General features: G+C 44.1%; 1 protein-coding gene across 4 annotated transcripts in view; it reads right to left on the bottom strand.

Annotated features, from left to right (window-relative positions):
* Positions 1-16,553, bottom strand: part of FECH (ferrochelatase) — an 80,908-nt gene extending 64,355 nt beyond the window's left edge. For all 4 annotated transcript variants that reach the window (XM_089690064.1, XM_089690066.1, XM_089690065.1 and 1 more), the window contains exons 1-4: positions 16,441-16,553; positions 9,549-9,668; positions 6,000-6,148; positions 159-293 (exon numbers count right to left, since the gene is read on the bottom strand). In XM_089690064.1, the coding sequence (XP_089546190.1) occupies positions 159-293; positions 6,000-6,148; positions 9,549-9,668; positions 16,441-16,553 (517 nt within the window). The remainder of the gene's footprint in view (positions 1-158; positions 294-5,999; positions 6,149-9,548; positions 9,669-16,440) is intronic.
* Between the last annotated feature and the right edge of the window lie 2,759 nt (positions 16,554-19,312).

Raw genomic sequence — 19,312 nt, 5'->3', positions numbered from 1 at the left:
GGCAAAAACTGGAAGCCGATTGGCTACGATACACAGCTGCACCAGATTCTATGTGCACCAATTTTAGTAAATCCCCAACATAGTGAATTGCATTGTGCTACCACAATAGGCATAAGTGACAAAACTCCGACTCTGCCAAAGAGCCACTGAACACTTACCGGTGGTTGAACAGCTGTACTGAGGATACTGTGTGAAGGCGATCGCTCTATCTACACCATCGCTCTCCATTTCTTCTATTGCGGCTTCAGTTAGCGGATCAACATACCGGAAACCAATGTAATATTTATGAGGTGCTGTTAGAAGATAAGCAAAATTTGTTACAGGAGAAAGCAGAAAAGCAGCAACAGTGCCATACAGGAGACTGTGCAGCTTTGCTTAAAGCAGAAATAAACCTTGAAAATAAAAATTTGCTAGCAGGTAGAAGAGAATTTATGAACTTCTACCAGAAAATACTTAAAATGGAGCTCCACCCAAAAGGGGAAGTTCCGCTTTAAGGACTGCTCCCCTGCTCCCCATTAAGGATTGGCACCTTTGGGGGGCGGGGGGAGCGGGTACCCGAATTTGACAGGTACCACCCGCTCCTACTTCCATTCCGATTGCCTAGGCGATCAGAAGGTGTCCTCCCTCCCTCCATCCCTGTAGTCTTTTGGAACACGTGACAGGTCCCAGAAGACTACAGGACCATTCAAGAAGTGCATCGCTACTCGTGCATGCGCAATGGGCACCCGGCTGTGAAGCCGTAAGCTGTCACAGCCGGACGCCCACACTGAAGATGCCGGCCTCCTGGAATACAGGATGGCCAGTGAAATGAGATGCGGTGGACACACCACGGGACCGAGGGACAGGTGGGTGGCTGTTTTGTTTAAAAGTCAGCAGCTATAGTTTTTGTAGCTGCAGATTTTTATTTGACAGGGTGAGTGGAACTCCGCTTTAATACCTGCTAATAGTTTTTCTTTTGATAAATCTGTACACACATTATGGTGCCTGTGCAGTACAATGAATAGTCCTGGCATCTGCTACTGAGAATGGAGTTGAGTACCAAAAAAAGGCAAATCCAGCGTGCATGTGCAGGAGTTACAAATTGTGCCTGGGTCCAAATATACATGGACCTAACTCTATATCTACTACACTCAAGACATCTCTTTGATGACATTTTTATCTTTTTTTCCTTCTCCACCTTTTTGGAGAATTCCAGTTTTTTTTTTTTAAACTGAGAGGTGGAGCTGTGCACTACGTTGGAATAGCTATTTCTGAATCGAATTGACCTATATATGTAATACATTCCAAAACCTGTCCACTGCTCCACTGTGTGCCACTCTATAAAAAAGATATTTCCAAAGATCCCGCCTTCTCTTCAAGCGATATTGTTATAACCTACCACTGGAGGCAGCAAAAGAAACAAGCATGCCGTCCCTTGATTTGCTGGTGTGACTAGCCAACTAACCAGTCTATATACAGATAATGCGTAAAGCCATGTGATAATACATAAAGGGAGAGCGTAAGGGCCTGTTCACACCACAGCAGAGAGCTAAGGTTTATTTAAAAAAAAAAAAAAAAAAAAAAATTCGCAGCTGTCTGCAAGGACACACAGAAAAACAATGGTTTCCTATGTGCCCCATTCACACTTCCCTGCAGCTGTCACCTGTAGTTTTCAGCAATTATGAGAACTGACCTCCCTGTAGCTATGCAGTAGTTCCTCCTCCGCTCCCTCCCATGGCTTTCAGCTGCTTCATGGAGACCCATACAGGTAGATTGATTTTTTTGGCACCTTCCCCCCCCTTTCCCACAGCACTTCCGGCTCACCTCTACTTCCAGCTGCTGCAGGGGATGATTTCAGGATGGAGAGCAGGAGAAGGGGAAGGTAAATATGTAATTTGCTGACTCCTTTTCCAAATTGTTATTATTATACAAGATTTATATAGCGCCAACAGTTTGTTCAGCGCTTTACATTATAGTGGGAGACAATACAGTAACAATACAAGAGGGATTTGAGGGCCCTGTTCCTTGGATCTTACAATCTAGGAGAACATACTGAGCGAACAGTGCCAATCGCTCCTGTGTCCATTTATAACTGAAGCATAGTAAACTGTTCATTCATTTGCAGTGCAGCCAAGGCTACAGAGAAAGGAGCTGGGGAATGAGACCATGCACTAGGAGCAGCTCCCTATCCACCTTCCACACATACTGTATCCATTGGGGGCCACTGGAAGGACGCAACCTGCTGGACACTGAGCAATGCCTGTGCTACACCATCTCTATGTGAGTGCATCTCTCAATTTTTTGTACATTGCCGTTTATTACTACTGCACCGAGTGGCGTGCTTCCCCTCTCTTATTTTATATCCATCGGAGGAAGCTTCTATCTGTTGAGGTCTCCTCTGAACATATTGAAACACTGTATTTTATCCAAGTGTAAGGGCAATACTTACGACTTTTTTTTTTTTATTACTTTCCCTATCACTACTGCACTTAGATGTAAAAACAGAAAACAGAGTGGGGGAGAGAGAGACACTGTCTAAGAATTGGTAAGCTGCAACATAATTAATTCTTGCTTTTGAGTTTAATACCGCTTTGATATTTTTAAATTTTGCCTACACAACACTTTGCTGTAACGTAAATGTCATGAGTACACCATATGCTGCATTGAATGCCCTAATCAGCAACAAAAAAAATGAAAGTGAATTAGCGAGGGCGATTTGGTGAATGGCTATCTTATCATCACAGGAGGTGTATACAGCGCCCCTCCCTGTGACAACATACCATCCAGCCCACTTTACAATATCTCTTCCCACAGCTTTAAACATTGCCATCAAACCTCCACTATCTCAAAGCACAGTTCTACATGGAATGGATGGTCCTTCTAGAAAATGGCAACAGGTTCAACTCTTTACAATAAAGTGTCCTAAAATGACTCCGTATAGCCTGTGAACCCACCTACCTAAAAAGATGCCTGCCCATTATTAACCACTTGCCTACCGGGCACTTATACCTCCTTTACCAGGCCAATTTTCAGCTTTCAGCGCTATCGCACTTTGATTGACAATTGCGCGGTCATGCAAGATTTTACCCATATGACATTTTTATCATTTTATTTTCACAAATGGAGCTCTCTTTTTGTGGTATTTAATCGCCGCTGGGCGGTTTACTTTTTGCGCTATAAACAAAAAAAGTGCAAAAAAAAAAAACGTTTGTTTCTATTATAAAATTTTTCAAACAGGTAATTTTTTCTCCTTCACTGATGTGCTGTGTGATGATGATGTGATGTGATGTGTTGATGAGGCAGCACTGATGGGCACTGATAGACGGCACTAATGAGGTGGCGCTGATAGGTGGCACTGATGATGGGTACTGATAGACAGCACTGATAGGTGGCACTGACTGGCGCAACCGCTGGGCACTGACTGGCGCAACCGCTGGGCACTGACTGGCGCAACCGCTGGGCACAGGTAGGTGGCACTAGTGGGTACAGGTAGGTGGCACTAGTGGGTGGCACTGCTAGGCACCGATCATCAGTGCCCTGATGATCAGTGCCGATCCCTGCTCTGACGACTGCCTGTTCTCGGCAGTACTTTCGTCATGCTCTGATAGCGTGAGGAAAGTGCAGCCGAGAACAGGCAATTGCATTTCCCGGTGATCAGCGTGTCATTGGACACGGCTGATCACGTGGTAAAAGGCTGCTGTGATTGGGATCCGTAAGACACAGCGATCACGGAGAACGCTGAGGGCGCACAAGAGAGCGCGTTCTGGGAGGGCGTCATATGACGCCCTCCCAGAACTGGCCGGCCGCAGTGTAGCTGTCATTCGGCTATCTGTGATTGGCAAATATTTAAAAGCAAATCGCTTTTCTTTTATTTAAGACACAACACAATCATGTTACAAAACATTTATCTACATCATCAATCTCCAATAGCAAAAGGATGATAGTTGGCATTGTACACTAACTGACCAAATGAATAATTCAGAGATAGGTTTTGGTTCACAAAAATAATGAGCTGTTTGCACCCATGGCTCCCACAGACCCTGTTATATGTTCTATGCAAAGTCAACTACTACAAAATGTAAAGCAGAAAGCTAGCTCGTAAGACAAAAATGAACAGCCCACCAGAAGATAACCTATTCATACTAGTTTCTGATGTAATATTCAGATTCAGTTAAGAGATTTTGCCCCGCATTTGTCCTCACTCTAATGGCCAGCACCTTTCCACCCACTTCCTCTGAGCCCAGGTCATCCCTGACCCACCCCAGCCTGTGAATGGAGAAATGCAAAGCAACACAGTAATCAGTTCATCTCTCAGTGACTCTGCTTTCTCCTCCTATCAGCACGCTTCTTGCCAGCACATGAACCAGTTGGCTCCTTGTGCTGCTTCTCCCACACTCCAACCTTTTATACTTACACTGCTTGCATTTAAAGTAAGGACTGTAAAATTGCATTCATTTGTGCTTTTTATTTCTGTCTCAAGCTCAGCTCTTTAAAGAATGTGTCACACAAACCTCTCCTCTACAATATAACATAAAGCTCAATTCCCTGACATACAGCAAGGCTACATATAATTCCCTGGCAGGAAGCCATCTAAAACTGGCCGTACATTGTTCAGTTTTTTTTGTTCAGCCTGCAGACTGAACGAAAAGACATCTAGCTCATTCCTGCATCCATACTGTACACGGAGGATGGAGGAATCCTCTGCTGTCATCTATTGTTCCCTGACAGCCAGAGCTCATGGCTGTCAGAATACCCAAACAATGACTGCATTAGATTGGATACAGTCATTATTCACACAATTGTCCACCCAGCTCCTTCAACAAAAGCTGAGTAAACAATCAACATTTGTTGAACTAAGTGGTGTAAACATGGGCACCAACAGTTTTAATTACAGCAGAATTTTCTCTCAGTTCTTCCCCCCCCCCCCCCCACTGGATGCCCTCAGTCTGATGGGCAGCGCCATTCTAACCACTTCCTCTGAGCCCGGGTAACCCTGCACTGTGACTGGACAGTGAAAGTAGAAGCACAGTGATGAGCTCATCTCTCTGTCACTCTGCTTTCTCCTCTTATCAGCATGCTTCTTGTTAGCACTTCAACTGACTGGCTCCTTGTGCTGCTTTTTCCTCTCACATGCCAGCCCTGTAGTACAGCTGGAATCAGCTGAAATTTGAACTGTGTATGGCAGTATTAAGAATGGCAGGATGGCAGAAGAATTCCACCTTTTCACTCCACTCCATCATCCCAGTTGACAACAAACCACACATAGGCTGACCATAGATGGAGTGATTTTCTTTTCTGCAACCACGGATTGCAGGAAAGAAAAATTGCTTGATTCCCCCATCAACACAGTCCATGTTGATGGGGGAATCCATCCTTTGGAGCTATTGAGTGGAAGCCATCCCTGCCAGAAGACAACAGCGATTACCGCTAGCTAAAATCACATGTAAAATCCAACAGGATGGTTGTACCCAAGATGATTGATCGAACAAACAAACAACTTGGTACATTTAGCCTACACATACATGGTTCAAATTCTCGGCTGGTACCTATTGAACCGAGTTTCGAACCATCTATGGCGGCTATAGGATCATAGGATTAGAAGGGAAAGCCCATTATATAATTTGGATCTTTACAGCTTTCATACATCCATAAAGGGACAGAGTGTCTCTTTAGGCCCCAAAACAGTTCAACAACATGAAAGGTTACATTGTAAAATATATGGGGGTTTTCTTTGGGGGGGGGGGGGGGTAATAGGAAAGGGGATAGTAAAAACCTCTTTTGCCTGCCTTCTCTACATATAATGCAGGATGAAATAGCCTGTCATTGCATGAGATGATGCTGCCAGACCACCCGCAGAATTGAGCCTAAAGGGTGCAAGGCAAGTCATACATCCTCTTGAGCGTTCGTTCTTTTTAGATATTTCTTCCATCCTAGGGTTGGGCTTGAACAGTCACAGGAAAGACATTAAGGTTTGTATGAAAAAAAAAAAAAAGTCAAAGCACATATAAAATAGATCATACCTGTAGCTGGAGACAGTTCGTCCAGCAATTTCACCATGCCTTCACCTTGCTGTGCTGTCCACCTCTTAATAGGAGAGCCACCTCCAATTTTTCTGTATTGTTCTTGAATTTTTGGCGTTCGCCGTCTGGCAATAAATGGCCCAAGTTTGCTGGGGGAAAAAATAAAAAATAAAAAAATAAAAGATGTAAATGCTTTAGTATTTTTTGTTTTACCCTTCTTTACAAATAAGAAAAAAGTAAAATATTTTTTCATATGTAGAATTATTGGTCCAAAGCTTTTCCAGTGTCAGACGTAACAAATCAACCTGACAACCAAAATAATTAGTCCCAGCTTATGGTGCCTACGTCACATGCATACATACAATACTAGGGCCAATTTAGACAGTTAAATTGTCCTAACAGTATGTCTTTGGTGTGTGAGAGGAAACCAGAGTACCCGGAGGAAATCCATGCAAACACAGGGAGAACATGCACACTCCATGCAGATAGTGTTTAACCAGGATTTGAAACAAGGACCCCAGTGTTGCTAGGCAAAAGTTCTAACAACTAAGTCACTGTGCTGCCCCTTTAGGCTGCATTCAGACCAAGCGCTTTGTAAAAAATGTATTCTTTACGGTGCTTGTTCACATCTGCGCAAATGCCTGTAGCTCAAAAAAGTTCTGGAGTTGTAGCACAAATTGGGCAGATTGCAGTCTTTTGGAATGTTCTGAATCCCACAGAATTGCATCGGTGCATGCAAAAATTTGTTTTATTGTGCATTTATACACGCTTGCCTGCCACCCTATAGCAGCTACGGGGAGGCAGGGCTGCGCAAAATCACACACACTATATATATATATATATATATATATATATACGCAATTTGCATTTCTGAGTAGGGAGTGCACGTGCGCGCCGCCCTACCCGCTCCGCCATTGGCAGCTAGGCATGTCAATCACCGGGTCCCGCCTGGAGGTTCCCCACCAGCACCTGGCGATCGTCAGGGCAAGCGGACAGGGGAGAGACCTGTGTGTAAACACAGGTCTGTCTCCTGCCAACAAGGACATGATGTTTTGTATTTCTCTGCACCCTTTGATCGCCCAGAAGTTAACACCTTCCTTCCCAGTGTCACTAGCACGGTATCAGTGCCTTTTATTAGCACTGACCACTGTATTGGTGTCACTGGTGATGTCAGTGGCAGTTAGTCAGGTCCCACTCAGTGTCAGAATGCCCGCCGCAGTCCCGCTATAAGTTGCTGATCTTCGCCATTACTAGTATATTAAAAAAAAAAAAAAAAAAAAAATTCCAGTACATATACTGCCATTTGTAGACGCTATAACTTTCAAGTAAACCAATTAATTTACACGTATTGGGATTTTTTTTTTTTTAACCAAAGACATGTAGCAGAATACATTTTGGTCTAAATTTATGACAAAATTTGATTTAATGTTTTTTCTATTGGACATATTTAAATAGCAAAAAGTCAAAAATATATATATTTTTTTCAAAAATGTTGGTCCTTTTTCTTTGTTTATAGCGTAAAAAATAAAAACCGCAGAGGTGATCAAATACCACCGAAAGAAAGCTCTATTTGTGGCAAAAAAAGGACAAATTACATTTATGTACAGCGTTGCATGACCGCGCAATTGTCAGTTAAAAGTAATGGAGCGCCATATCACAAAAAATGGCCTAGTGAGGTCGGGGGCGGGGGGGGGGAGGGAAATGGAAATCTATAGATAATGCTAATATAAAAATGCCTGAAACTCAATCGCTGTAACAAAACACACAAAGACGCTCAGGTATGAATGCAGCCTTAGGCATGATAAATGGAAATTAAATGAATTATCTTCTTAGTATGTATTCCTTCCAATCCCAAGATGATGGCAAACTTAAAGTGTTACTAAACCCAGGACCCTGCATTCACTATATCTGGTCTCCCCGGACTCTGCATTCACTATTTCTGGTCTCCCCGGACCCTGCATTCACTATTTCTGGTCTCCCCGGACCCTGCATTCACTATATCTGGTCTCCCCGGACCCTGCATCCACTATATCTGGTCTCCCCGGACCCTGCATCCACTATATCTGATCTCCCCGGACCCTGCATCCACTATATCTGATCTCCCCGGACCCTGCATCCACTATATCTGATCTCCCCGGACCCTGCATCCACTATATCTGATCTCCCCGGACCCTGCATCCACTATATCTGATCTCCCCGGACCCTACATCCACCATATCTGATCTCCCCGGACCCTGCATCCACTATATCTGATCTCCCCGGACCCTGCATCCACTATATCTGATCTCCCCGGACCCTGCATCCACTATATCTGATCTCCCCGGACCCTGCATCCACTATATCTGATCTCCCCGGACCCTGCATCCACCAGATCTGATCTCCCCGGACCCTGCATTCACTATATCTGGTCTCCCCGGACCCTGCATTCACTATATCTGATCTCCCCGGACCCTGCATCCACTATATCTGATCTCCCCGGACCCTGCATCCACTATATCTGATCTCCCCGGACCCTGCATCCACCAGATCTGATCTCCCCGGACCCTGCATCCACCAGATCTGATCTCCCCGGACCCTGCATCCACTATATCTGATCTCCCCGGACCCTGCATCCACTATATCTGATCTCCCCGGACCCTGCATCCACTATATCTGATCTCCCCGGACCCTGCATCCACTATATCTGATCTCCCCGGACCCTGCATCCACTATATTTGATCTCCCCGCACCCTGCATTCACTATATCTGATCTCCCCGGACCCTGCATCCACTATATCTGATCTCCCCGGACCCTGCATCCACTATATTTGATCTCCCCGGACCCTGCATCCACTATATCTGATCTCCCCGGACCCTGCATCCACTATATTTGATCTCCCCGCACCCTGCATTCACTATATCTGATCTCCCCGGACCCTGCATTCACTATATCTGATCTCCCCGGACCCTGCATCCAATATATCTGATCTCCCCGGACCCTGCATCCACTATATTTGATCTCCCGCACCCTGCATCCACTATATCTGGTCTCCCACAGTACACAGAACAAGGAAATGCAATTATTTTAGTAAATATAAACTGCTAAATACCTTTTCTCATCAGCAATATATAGAAGTCTTGTGACTCAAGTGTCCAGCAGAGCACTGGTTAAAGCTTGTAAAAGGAATTTTCATTCTCCCCTGATTGTCCTATGAGGCTGCATAATCTCTGACCCTCTCTCTGGACAGGGCTGGTTGGCCCTGTGCTGGTCACATGCACCCTCTCAAAAAAACACACAAAAAAAAGCTCCAGCAATATACACTAAATGGAGCATGTGCAGCTTGCCCCCAAGGCTCTGTACTACTAGCAAATGGATTGGGGACAGTAGAAGAAGGAGAGGATCAGAGAAGACAGGGTCAAACAGCATTTTTACATAATGTGGAGGATTAACCCCTTAAGTTCCATAGCAAGTATAACCAGCATACTTTACTGCATATACAGACTGATTGTACTATTGTGGGTTTATGAACACTCTAATACAGAGGTAAACAATCTCATAGCATTATGTACCTTTGGGCTGGAAGTGTCATGAGATCTTTGTCTAAAAACAACCTGAGGAGGAAATCGTGAACATCATCTACAGTCTCTGGACCTCCCATGTTCAGCATAAGGATTCCAGTTTTGGGTTTCCTGGAGAGTCAGAACACAGCAGGGATTACGGCAAACATTACAAAGCAGACAGTTAAGACATCACAAAGAGCTGCACAACCCACAACGGATCTGAGATTTTCAGTTATACAATAGTTCATTACCCTTTTAGGTCCAGGTGTCAATGTGACAACCACGCAATGACCCTTAGACTGCCCATACACCATACAACCTGATAGTACAATCGCATTTAAGTTTTCCAAAAACTATGTAATATGAGAACAAACTTATACAACGCAATCAATTTCTATCCGATCGCACAGGACCTTACATGACATAGTTGTTGGTAGATCTAAAGGAGACTGCACAATCAGATTGTATAGTTTATGATGAGCTTTAGAGGAGATTTCCTTCACATTTAAGAGATTTTCTCTCACTTCCTGTTGGGTTTACATAGCAGGAAATGAAGAGGAATTTCTCAAAAATGGGACCATTCCACAATCTATTCAAAAATAAAAATAAAAACGTTTTGACTTTATATACACTTCAAGCATGACGTGGATTAAGGACCAGTCGGATCCAGACTAAGTAACCTGTCAGATGCATTTGGTGTTAAGAAGACCCACTGTAAAAACACACACAAGAGGGCACAAACTCCTTGTGCATTACCTTAATAAAATGTAATAAATTCCAAGAGACAAAACGTACTCAAAACACATGGAAACAGCAGGCATATAAGAAATACAGTCCTAGTGCATTATCGTTTAAAAATATTTATTGAAAGAACAAAGTATCATACTCACAATGGACATAAAAACACAGGCATGTCACACTGAACAAGATGTATGATCCAAACAGCATCTGAGTCCATACGATGGAACCCTGGATGACCACCTGGCTACCGCATTTCGAGGACACAACCTCTTCCTCAGAGCCAACCTTGGTCATCCAGGGTTCTATCGTATGAACTCAGATGTTGTTTGGATCATACATCTTGTTCAGTTTGACATGCCTGCGTTTTTATGTCCATTGTGAGTATGATACTTACTTTGTTCTTTCAATAAATATTTTTAAACGATAATGCACTAGGTCGATGCGCCCTCTTTTTTTGTTTCTCCATTTGCATTTAGTGAATTTGGACCACCCTGGTCTGTAGGGGGCAGCAAGCAGTACATATTCCAGAATATTCCAGAACCTTCCTATTGGTTCTACTAAGTCCATTCCCAGAGCAGGAGAAAAGTGTTGTGTTGGATATAAAAGAAATACAGTGTTAGGAGGTTCATCCTATCTCGGAAACGTCTGGTGGAAAAGCTAATGCATTTCGGGAGTCAGGCTCCCTTCTTCAGAGCAGACAAGTGATAGGACCAAATGGAGAAACAGAAAAAGGGCGCACTGACCTAGTGCATTATCGTTTAAAATAATTTAATTGAAGAAACAAAATAGGTATCATACTCACAATGGACATAATAACACAGGCATGTCAAACTGAACAAGATGTATGATCCAAACAACATCTGAGTCCATACGATGGAACCCTGGATGACCAACTGGTTAACGCGTTTCGAGGACACAAGCCCTTCCTCAGAGCCAACGATAGAACCCTGGATGACCAAGGTTGGCTCTGAGGAAACGATAATGCACTAGGTTGATGTGCCCTTTTTCTGTTTCTCCATTTGTATCCAGTGTATTTGGACCACCCCGGTGTGTTGAGGGCAGCAAGCAGTGCATATTCCAGAAAATTCCAGAACATTCCTATTGGGTCTACTGAGTCCTTTCCTAGCGCAGGAGTAAAGTGTTGGTTGTGTTGGAAGTGATAGGACCAGCCTCCTAACGGTGTACTTCTTATAGGTCTGCTGTTTTCATGTGTTTGAGTATGTTTTTGTATCTTTGAATTTATTACATTTTATTAAGGTAATACACGAGGAGTTTGCGCCCTCTTGTGTGTGTTTTTACAGTGTTCTGGAATGTCCTCGATTTGTGGAGGGCTGCACCCAAGGAAGCATTACTTACTGATATATTGTTTGAAGCACCTTGGACTGAGGGTTGGAGTGCTTTATAAAAATTTAGAAGACCCACGCATACTCCATGCAACTAGAGGTCTTAGATGGGATCAAATCCTTTATACCAGAGCTGCAATGTAAGAACCCCAACCAATCTGTTGTAGTACTTGTACGGTTCTGGTTTGATTTTTTGGGGCCTTATCCTCCATACTAGTAAGTGGCAGGATCCAACCTCCATTCAGTCTATAATCATGCAGAAAACCCTGGCAGGCATAAAGAGTGAGCTCTTACCATGTTTTGCATGGAGACCGCTATATTCTCTGCCAGCAGATTGCTTGGCCCTGGGATGGGTGTCTAGCAACCCTACAGATATGAGTATACTGTACATATACAATTTATTTGCATTACTCTAAGATTCCTGCACTTTTCGATATTTACTAGAACTAAAGTGTTACTAAACCCAGGATCCTGCACTCACTATATCTGGTCTCCCACAGTACACATTTTAGTAAATATAAACTGCTAAATACCTTTCTCAAAACGTCTTCCAGGACAGACCCCTTGAGACGTAGAGCTCCTCCGCCCGGGACAGGAAACACGAAAGCACAGCATTTCAAAAGGCGGACCTCCAGGCCTCCCCCTTCAGTTTTAGTGTTTCCTTCCAGAAGGATAGGTACACGTTCAAAGAAATATGTATGGGAGCTCTAGGCTCAAGGGTTGTGCTGGTGGCTCCCGTTTTATTTTTACAGAACCTCCTCTTCCCCGGTACGATCCATCCATGATAGAGCGGAGTGGGGCTGCGCTCTAGATGTCCTTCAGTCCTCAGAGGAGAAAACCACCAACTATGGTTACCCTGGCCCTGGATAGCGACTCCTGGGGGAGCTTGGGGCTTTTGCAGTCCTCCCCCCTTCCCCAGCACGGCAGCACAGTGTGCGCAAAGAGATCGCCGGGCAGGTGGATGGGCAGCCGTGACTTACAGGGGCGGAGCAGTTGCACTCCAAACACCAGAAGTCCGGCGTGGTAACGTAATCGGCGGGCGCCAAGAGACGCATGGTTCGGTCCCCATCAGCGGCGCAGGCATCCGGCTCAGGCGGTCGGTGCGGCATGGAAACCCAGCAGAGGCTGTGGATACCACACCACAACGGATTTGATGGAAGGGGCTGGCCCCTCTCAGCAGGCGGACACTGGTTCCTCAGGCACCGGCTCCTCTCAGGTAGGCTTGGGGACTTGGGGTTCCCTCTTGCTGACTCTTGGGGGTGGTTTTCTTTTCCCCAGACTCTTGAGTGCAAGTAATGGTGGAGAACACTTCCCTTTGTCTCCCCCAGCACAGTGGTATTTGGTTAAGGAGCCCGGGGCAGATTGTCCTCTGTATTGTGTTTTTGTGCATGTGTAAGGTTAAAGCCCAGGACAAGACAGAGTCAGGCCCCTAAGAAGAAGTGTGCAGTTTGCGCAGCAAAATTAGGTTCGACTTGGGAAAAGCCCTTATGCCACAATTATGTGGATAGCCTGGTTAAGGATAAGTCATTTACAGCCTGCCATAGGGTTCTCACCTCCATTAAAGATGACATGACAGCTACGTCATAATCTTTTATATCCCTGCTAGATAAAATGTAGACACCGCTGGGGCCTTGGACCCAGTCAGTGGTACAGCAGTATAGGGAAGGGAAGATGACCCTAGGTCCCTTGCTTCCTCACAGGCAGGTTCAGGCTCAGAGGACGACAGTGAAGCTTGCACCTCCAGAAGTTCCAAGTACAAATTGGGCCTTGATGTGAACGACCTCCTTAAGGTAATCTACGAAACCTCAGAGATTGAGGAGGAGTACGCATGTCTGTCTAAGCATGACCTCACGTATCAGGGTCTACATGCAAAAAAAAAAGACTAGGGTTTTTCCGGTCCATAGTTCCTTGGTTGATACCATTAAGTTGGAATGGGAAAACACGGAAAGGAAGACCCTTTGTTCAGGTAATCTAAAAAGGAGATTTCCTTTGGAAGATGATGGATCCCACCCATGGAACAAAGTTCTAAAGTTGAACGCCCCCTTATTCAAAGATTCTAAGAGGATGGACTTGGCATTTGAAGATATGGGGCCCCCCCAAAGGATCCTATGGATAAAAGAGGGGAAATCTTGTTCCACAGGGCCTGGGATTCCACCTCTATTAGCTTTAAGCCGGCTTTAATCAGCCACCTGTGTCACCAGAAATTTAGAATGCAGTGGGTCTCATGACCTCTTGTTTCCTAGCTGTCCCCTGGGCAAGATTCCACCAGTGGCCACTGCAGGCTTTCCTTCTGGGGGTTTGGAATGGGGATAGATCTACTTTGGATCTGGCAGTCCGGATCCCGGCCAAGAGATCCCTTTGGTGGTGGCGCAAACAAGTAAATCTAGCCAAAGGTCTAGAGTGGAACATGCCTTATCCAGTTATCATTATGACCGATGCCAGCAGCTCTGGTTGAGGAGCCCATATAGGCGGCAGTAAACTTCCACAACTGGTTACCAGAGCTATTTATACTAAGGTCTGGAAAAAATTCAACTCCTGGTAGCTGGAGAAGGGTCGGAGCCCTCCGGATGTCCAGGCGGTGTTGGATTGGGCAGATGGGGCAGATCAGGGCCTTTCTGTTAACACTTTAAAGGTACAGGCCTCGGCCCTCAGTGTTTTCCTTCAGGTCCCCCTCCAGCAGGATCCCTTTATAATAGGTTTTTTCACGGCTCTTTCCAAATCCAGGTCGGCGGCAATAAAGTCCTGTCCAGTTTGGGATCTGTCTTTGGTTCTAAGAGCTTTGGTCCTTCGACCCTTTGAACCTCTGGAGAAATCTTCAAAGTTTTTAACTCGAAAAACTGTTCTTTAGGTAGCAATCACATCGGCGGGTGAGTGAATTGCACGCGCTGTTAGGGAGTCCTTTTTGACAGTTTGAGGATAGAATTGTGCTCAAAACAGATCCTGGGTTTCTTCCCAAAGTTTCCTCCTCCTTTCATAGGTCTCAGGATTTTGCCGACCTTCGGTTCTGCTCCAGCAAGCAAGGAGGAGGAAAGAATAAGTTTATTGGATATTAGAAGAAGCCTTTTGGTTTATCTTAGGAGATCCAGAGAATTCAGAAATTCGGACTCTCTTTTTGTGGGAGCATGGAAGGTTTCCAAGGTTTCCAAGTCCAACATAGCTAGATGGATTAAGATGGCTATCGCGGAAATCATATAATCTATTAGACGTTCTGCCCCCTTTGTTAATGCGCACGCTACCAGATCCTTGTCAGCCTCCTGGGCAGAGAAAGCCAGTGCCTCGCCATAACAGATCTGTAAGGCAGCCACCTGGTCCGCCATTTGAAATGCTATGCCTTAGTGTTTCCTGTCCCAGAGGGAGGCGCTGTATGTCTCAAGGGGGCTGTCCTGGAAGACTCATAGAAAAGGAGTTACCGGTAAGTCTAACTCTGGTTTTTCTCATCAGCAGTATATAGCAGTCTTGTGACATCTATCAGTGTCCGGCCAAGCACTGGTTAATCTTGTAGGAGGAGTTTTCATTCTCCTCTGACTGTCCTATGAGGCTGCAGGATCCCTGACCCTCTGTCTGGACAGTACTGATTGGCCCTGTGCTGATCACATGCACCCCCCAAAAACAACAAAAACTCTAGCAATACACACCAAACTGAGCATGTGCAGAGTGCCTCCTCTGTACTATCAGCAGATGGATTGGGGACTATGGAAGAAGGGGAGGATCAGATAAGATAGGATCAAACCGTATTTTTACACAATGCGGAGGATTAACCCCTTAGGTTCCACAGTGAGTAGAACAAGCATGCTTTACTGCACATACAGACTGATTTTACTGTTGTGGGTTTAGTAACACTTTAAAAAATGTGAACTCCAGGAATTCAGTTACTTTTCAAAATTTGCTGATCAAAAAGTGCATGCCACCAATGGAGTTCTCTTTTTTTATGTACAACTGACAGTTTTACTGAAAGCCGGGAGTACATCTATCACTTATACTCCCGGCATTCTAACAGAAGACATGCTGCTTTCTCATACAGCAGAAGTTCTGCCCACCTTCCCCTCTGCTGCTTATTTACAGAAGGCTTTGTATTTTGCGAATGGCTTCACATAGTACAAAGTGCTCTGTGATTGGGCAGGAGAAACAGAGGAATGGACAGAGCGGTGGCATACGCCGCTGCAGTAGCTGAGAGCAGAAGTATAGAAATAGCTATGCTCCAAGTACACAGGAAAACTGTAAATGAAAGAAATAAGTCCACAAGGTGCCATGCACCTTGCTGGACTTAACCTATAGTTGACCAGCACATTTTAGAAAGTGGCTGAATTGCTGGAGTTCAGCTTAAAATGGATCTCTCTAATGGCTGTTCACTCCCCTCTCCTCCAGCTCATCTGGAGCACTTCTGTATCCCATATACAGCTGGCTGCCCCCCTACAGCGGCCAATGTCCCCCATTTCTGAACAGTCCTGAACTGGAACCTGCTAAAACACAAGAGGCTGTATGCACTGAACATCATATTATCATATGTATTGAAGAGAAGGAAATTACTGTCTGTATTGCCCAACAGCAACCAATCACATTCAAGTTCACCCTCTGCACCTACAGGCCAGGATTGGTTTGGTAGATAAGGATGTGTGAGCAGAAGCCACATATTGCTAAATGTCTGCCTGGAAACACACAGTGCAGAAGAGTACAAAGTACTATATACAACAATAAACAGAATATGCAAATTTTCATACATCATATTAACTTATGAGCCCTACAACGTCTCTGCATGAAGAGACCTAAAATCTGCCGTTTCCAGGCTCCCCGCCCTGGGCTCAGAGAAGGGGTAGTACCTCTTATCAGGCAGAACACGCGTCTTTGCTTCAGGTCTCTGAGATGTTGCAGCAGCTGCCGCCGTCGAGCTCCATCGAGACTTCATCACAGTAGCTGTACCCTCTGCCTTCATTACTGTGCAAAAAAGAAGAGAATACGTTACTTTTTACTTCACTAGGGCATCCTTCACACCAACGTGGTGCAGGAATGAACACACAATTGTGCGCTTTCTTGCAAGGAACCTAAACGGGTTGCCTCTTTGCAGACGTGGCGGGCCAATAATTCTTACCGGCACCCCTATGCAAATTGCAAATGTGCACCAAGCCCTTTTTGGTGAACAATGATTTTTATAATGGTGCAAGCACCTCTTTTTTGTGTGTGCATGTTTCTTGCGCATATGACAAGCTATTGAAATGAATGGCCTGCACTGGAACGTACCACGACGCTTATGCATGCTGATGTGAAATCTAGAAAAAGGGAGAAAGGTCCACCTTAAGCTTTGATTTGTATGAACTAATAATGGACAGCTTTCCATAAAAATATATGAGGATTCTTCTGCACATGTGCTGGGAGGCTGTACAGCCCCTCACAGTGTGTGGTTAATGAACATTGTACAAGTTACATAGTTAGTCTGGCTAAAAAAAACAAAACAAAAAAAAAACGACAAAAGTCCATCCAGTTCAACCATTAAAAAAAAAAAAAAAAAAAAAAAGTTATAATCCTACATCCACAGTTGATCCAGAGGAAGGCAAAAAAATCCAGCAAAACATGATCCAATTTGTTCCTGCAGAGACAAAAATTCCTTCCTGATCCCCCGAGAGGCAATCTGATATTCCCTGGATCAACTTTACCTATAGATGTTAGTATCCAGTTATATTCTGTGTATCTAAGGAACAATCCAGGACTTTTTGTAAAGCAATCCACTGAGCTGTCCAGAACCAACTCTTGAGGGAGTCTATTCCACATTTTCACAGCTCTCACTGTGAAGAAACCTTTCCATGTTTGGAGATTAAATTTCTTTTCCTCCAGATGTAAAGAGCGTCCCCTTGTCCTCTGTGATGACCTCAGGGTGAATAACTCTACACCGAGTTCACTATATGAACCACTGATGTATTATACATGGAGATCATATCCCCCTTATGTATTATACGTGGGGATCATATCCCCCCTTATGTATTATACATGGAGATCATATCCCCCCTTATGTATTATACGTGGGGATCATATCCCCCCCTTATGTATTATACGTGGGGATCATATCCCCCCCCTTATGTATTATACGTGGGGATCATATCCCCCCCCCCCTTATGTATTATACGTGGGGATCATATCCCCCCCTTATGTGTTATACGTGGGGATCATATCCCCCCTTATGTGTTATACATGGTGATCATATCCCCCCTTATGTATTATACATGGAGATCATATCCCCCCTTATGTATTATACGTGGGGATCATATCCCCCCCTTATGTGTTATACGTGGGGATCATATCCCCCCTTATGTGTTATACATGGTGATCATATCCCCCCTTATGTATTATACATGGAGATCATATCCCCCCTTATGTATTATACGTGGTGATCATATCCCCCCTTATGTATTATACATGGAGATCATATCCCCCCTTATGTATTATACATGGAGATCATATCCCCCCTTATGTATTATACATGGAGATCATATCCCCCCTTATGTATTATACATGGAGATCATATCCCCCCTTATGTATTATACATGGAGATCATATCCCCCCTTATGTATTATACATGGAGATCATATCCCCCCTTATGTATTATACATGGAGATCATATCCCCCCCTATGTATTATACATGGAGATCATATCCCCCCCTTATGTATTATACATGGAGATCATATCCTCCCTTATGTATTATACATGGTGATCATATCCCCCCTTATGTATTATACATGGAGATCATATCACCCCTTATTTATTATACATGGAGATCATATCCCCCCTTATGTATTATACATGGAGATCATATCCCCCCTTATGTATTATACATGGAGATCATATCCCCCCTTATGTATTATACATGGAGATCATATCCCCCCTTATGTATTATACATGGAGATCATATCCCCCCTTATGTATTATACATGGAGATCATATCCCCCCTTATGTATTATACATGGAGATCATATCCCCCCTTATGTATTATACATGGAGATCATATCCCCCCCTATGTATTATACATGGAGATCATATCCCCCCCTTATGTATTATACATGGAGATCATATCCTCCCTTATGTATTATACATGGTGATCATATCCCCCCTTATGTATTATACATGGAGATCATATCACCCCTTATGTATTATACATGGAGATCATATCCCCCCTTATGTATTATACATGGAGATCATATCCCCCCTTATGTATTATACATGGAGATCATATCCCCCCTTATGTATTATACATGGAGATCATATCCCCCCTTATGTATTATACATGGAGATCATATCCCCCCTTATGTATTATACATGGAGATCATATCCCCCCTTATGTATTATACATGGAGATCATATCCCCCCTTATGTATTATACATGGAGATCATATCCCCCCTTATGTATTATACATAGAGATCATATCCCCCCTTATGTATTATACATGGAGATCATATCCCCCCTTATGTATTATACATGGAGATCATATCCCCCCTTATGTATTATACATGGTGATCATATCCCCCCTTATGTATTATACATGGAGATCATATCCCCCCTTATGTATTATACATGCACATCATATCCCCCTTATGTATTATACATGGAGATCATATCCCCCCTTATGTAGTTATACATGTTGATCATATCCCCCCCTTATGTATTATACATGGAGATCATATCCCCCTTAGGTATTATACAT

This window comes from Staurois parvus, unplaced genomic scaffold (assembly GCF_062004578.1).
Source record: "Staurois parvus isolate SC_StPar_1 unplaced genomic scaffold, SC_StPar_1.0 ptg000513l, whole genome shotgun sequence".
Lineage (NCBI taxonomy): Eukaryota > Metazoa > Chordata > Amphibia > Anura > Ranidae > Staurois > Staurois parvus.
The sequence above is the reverse complement of the archived record's forward strand: the minus strand, read 5'-3'. Positions and strand labels throughout refer to the sequence as shown.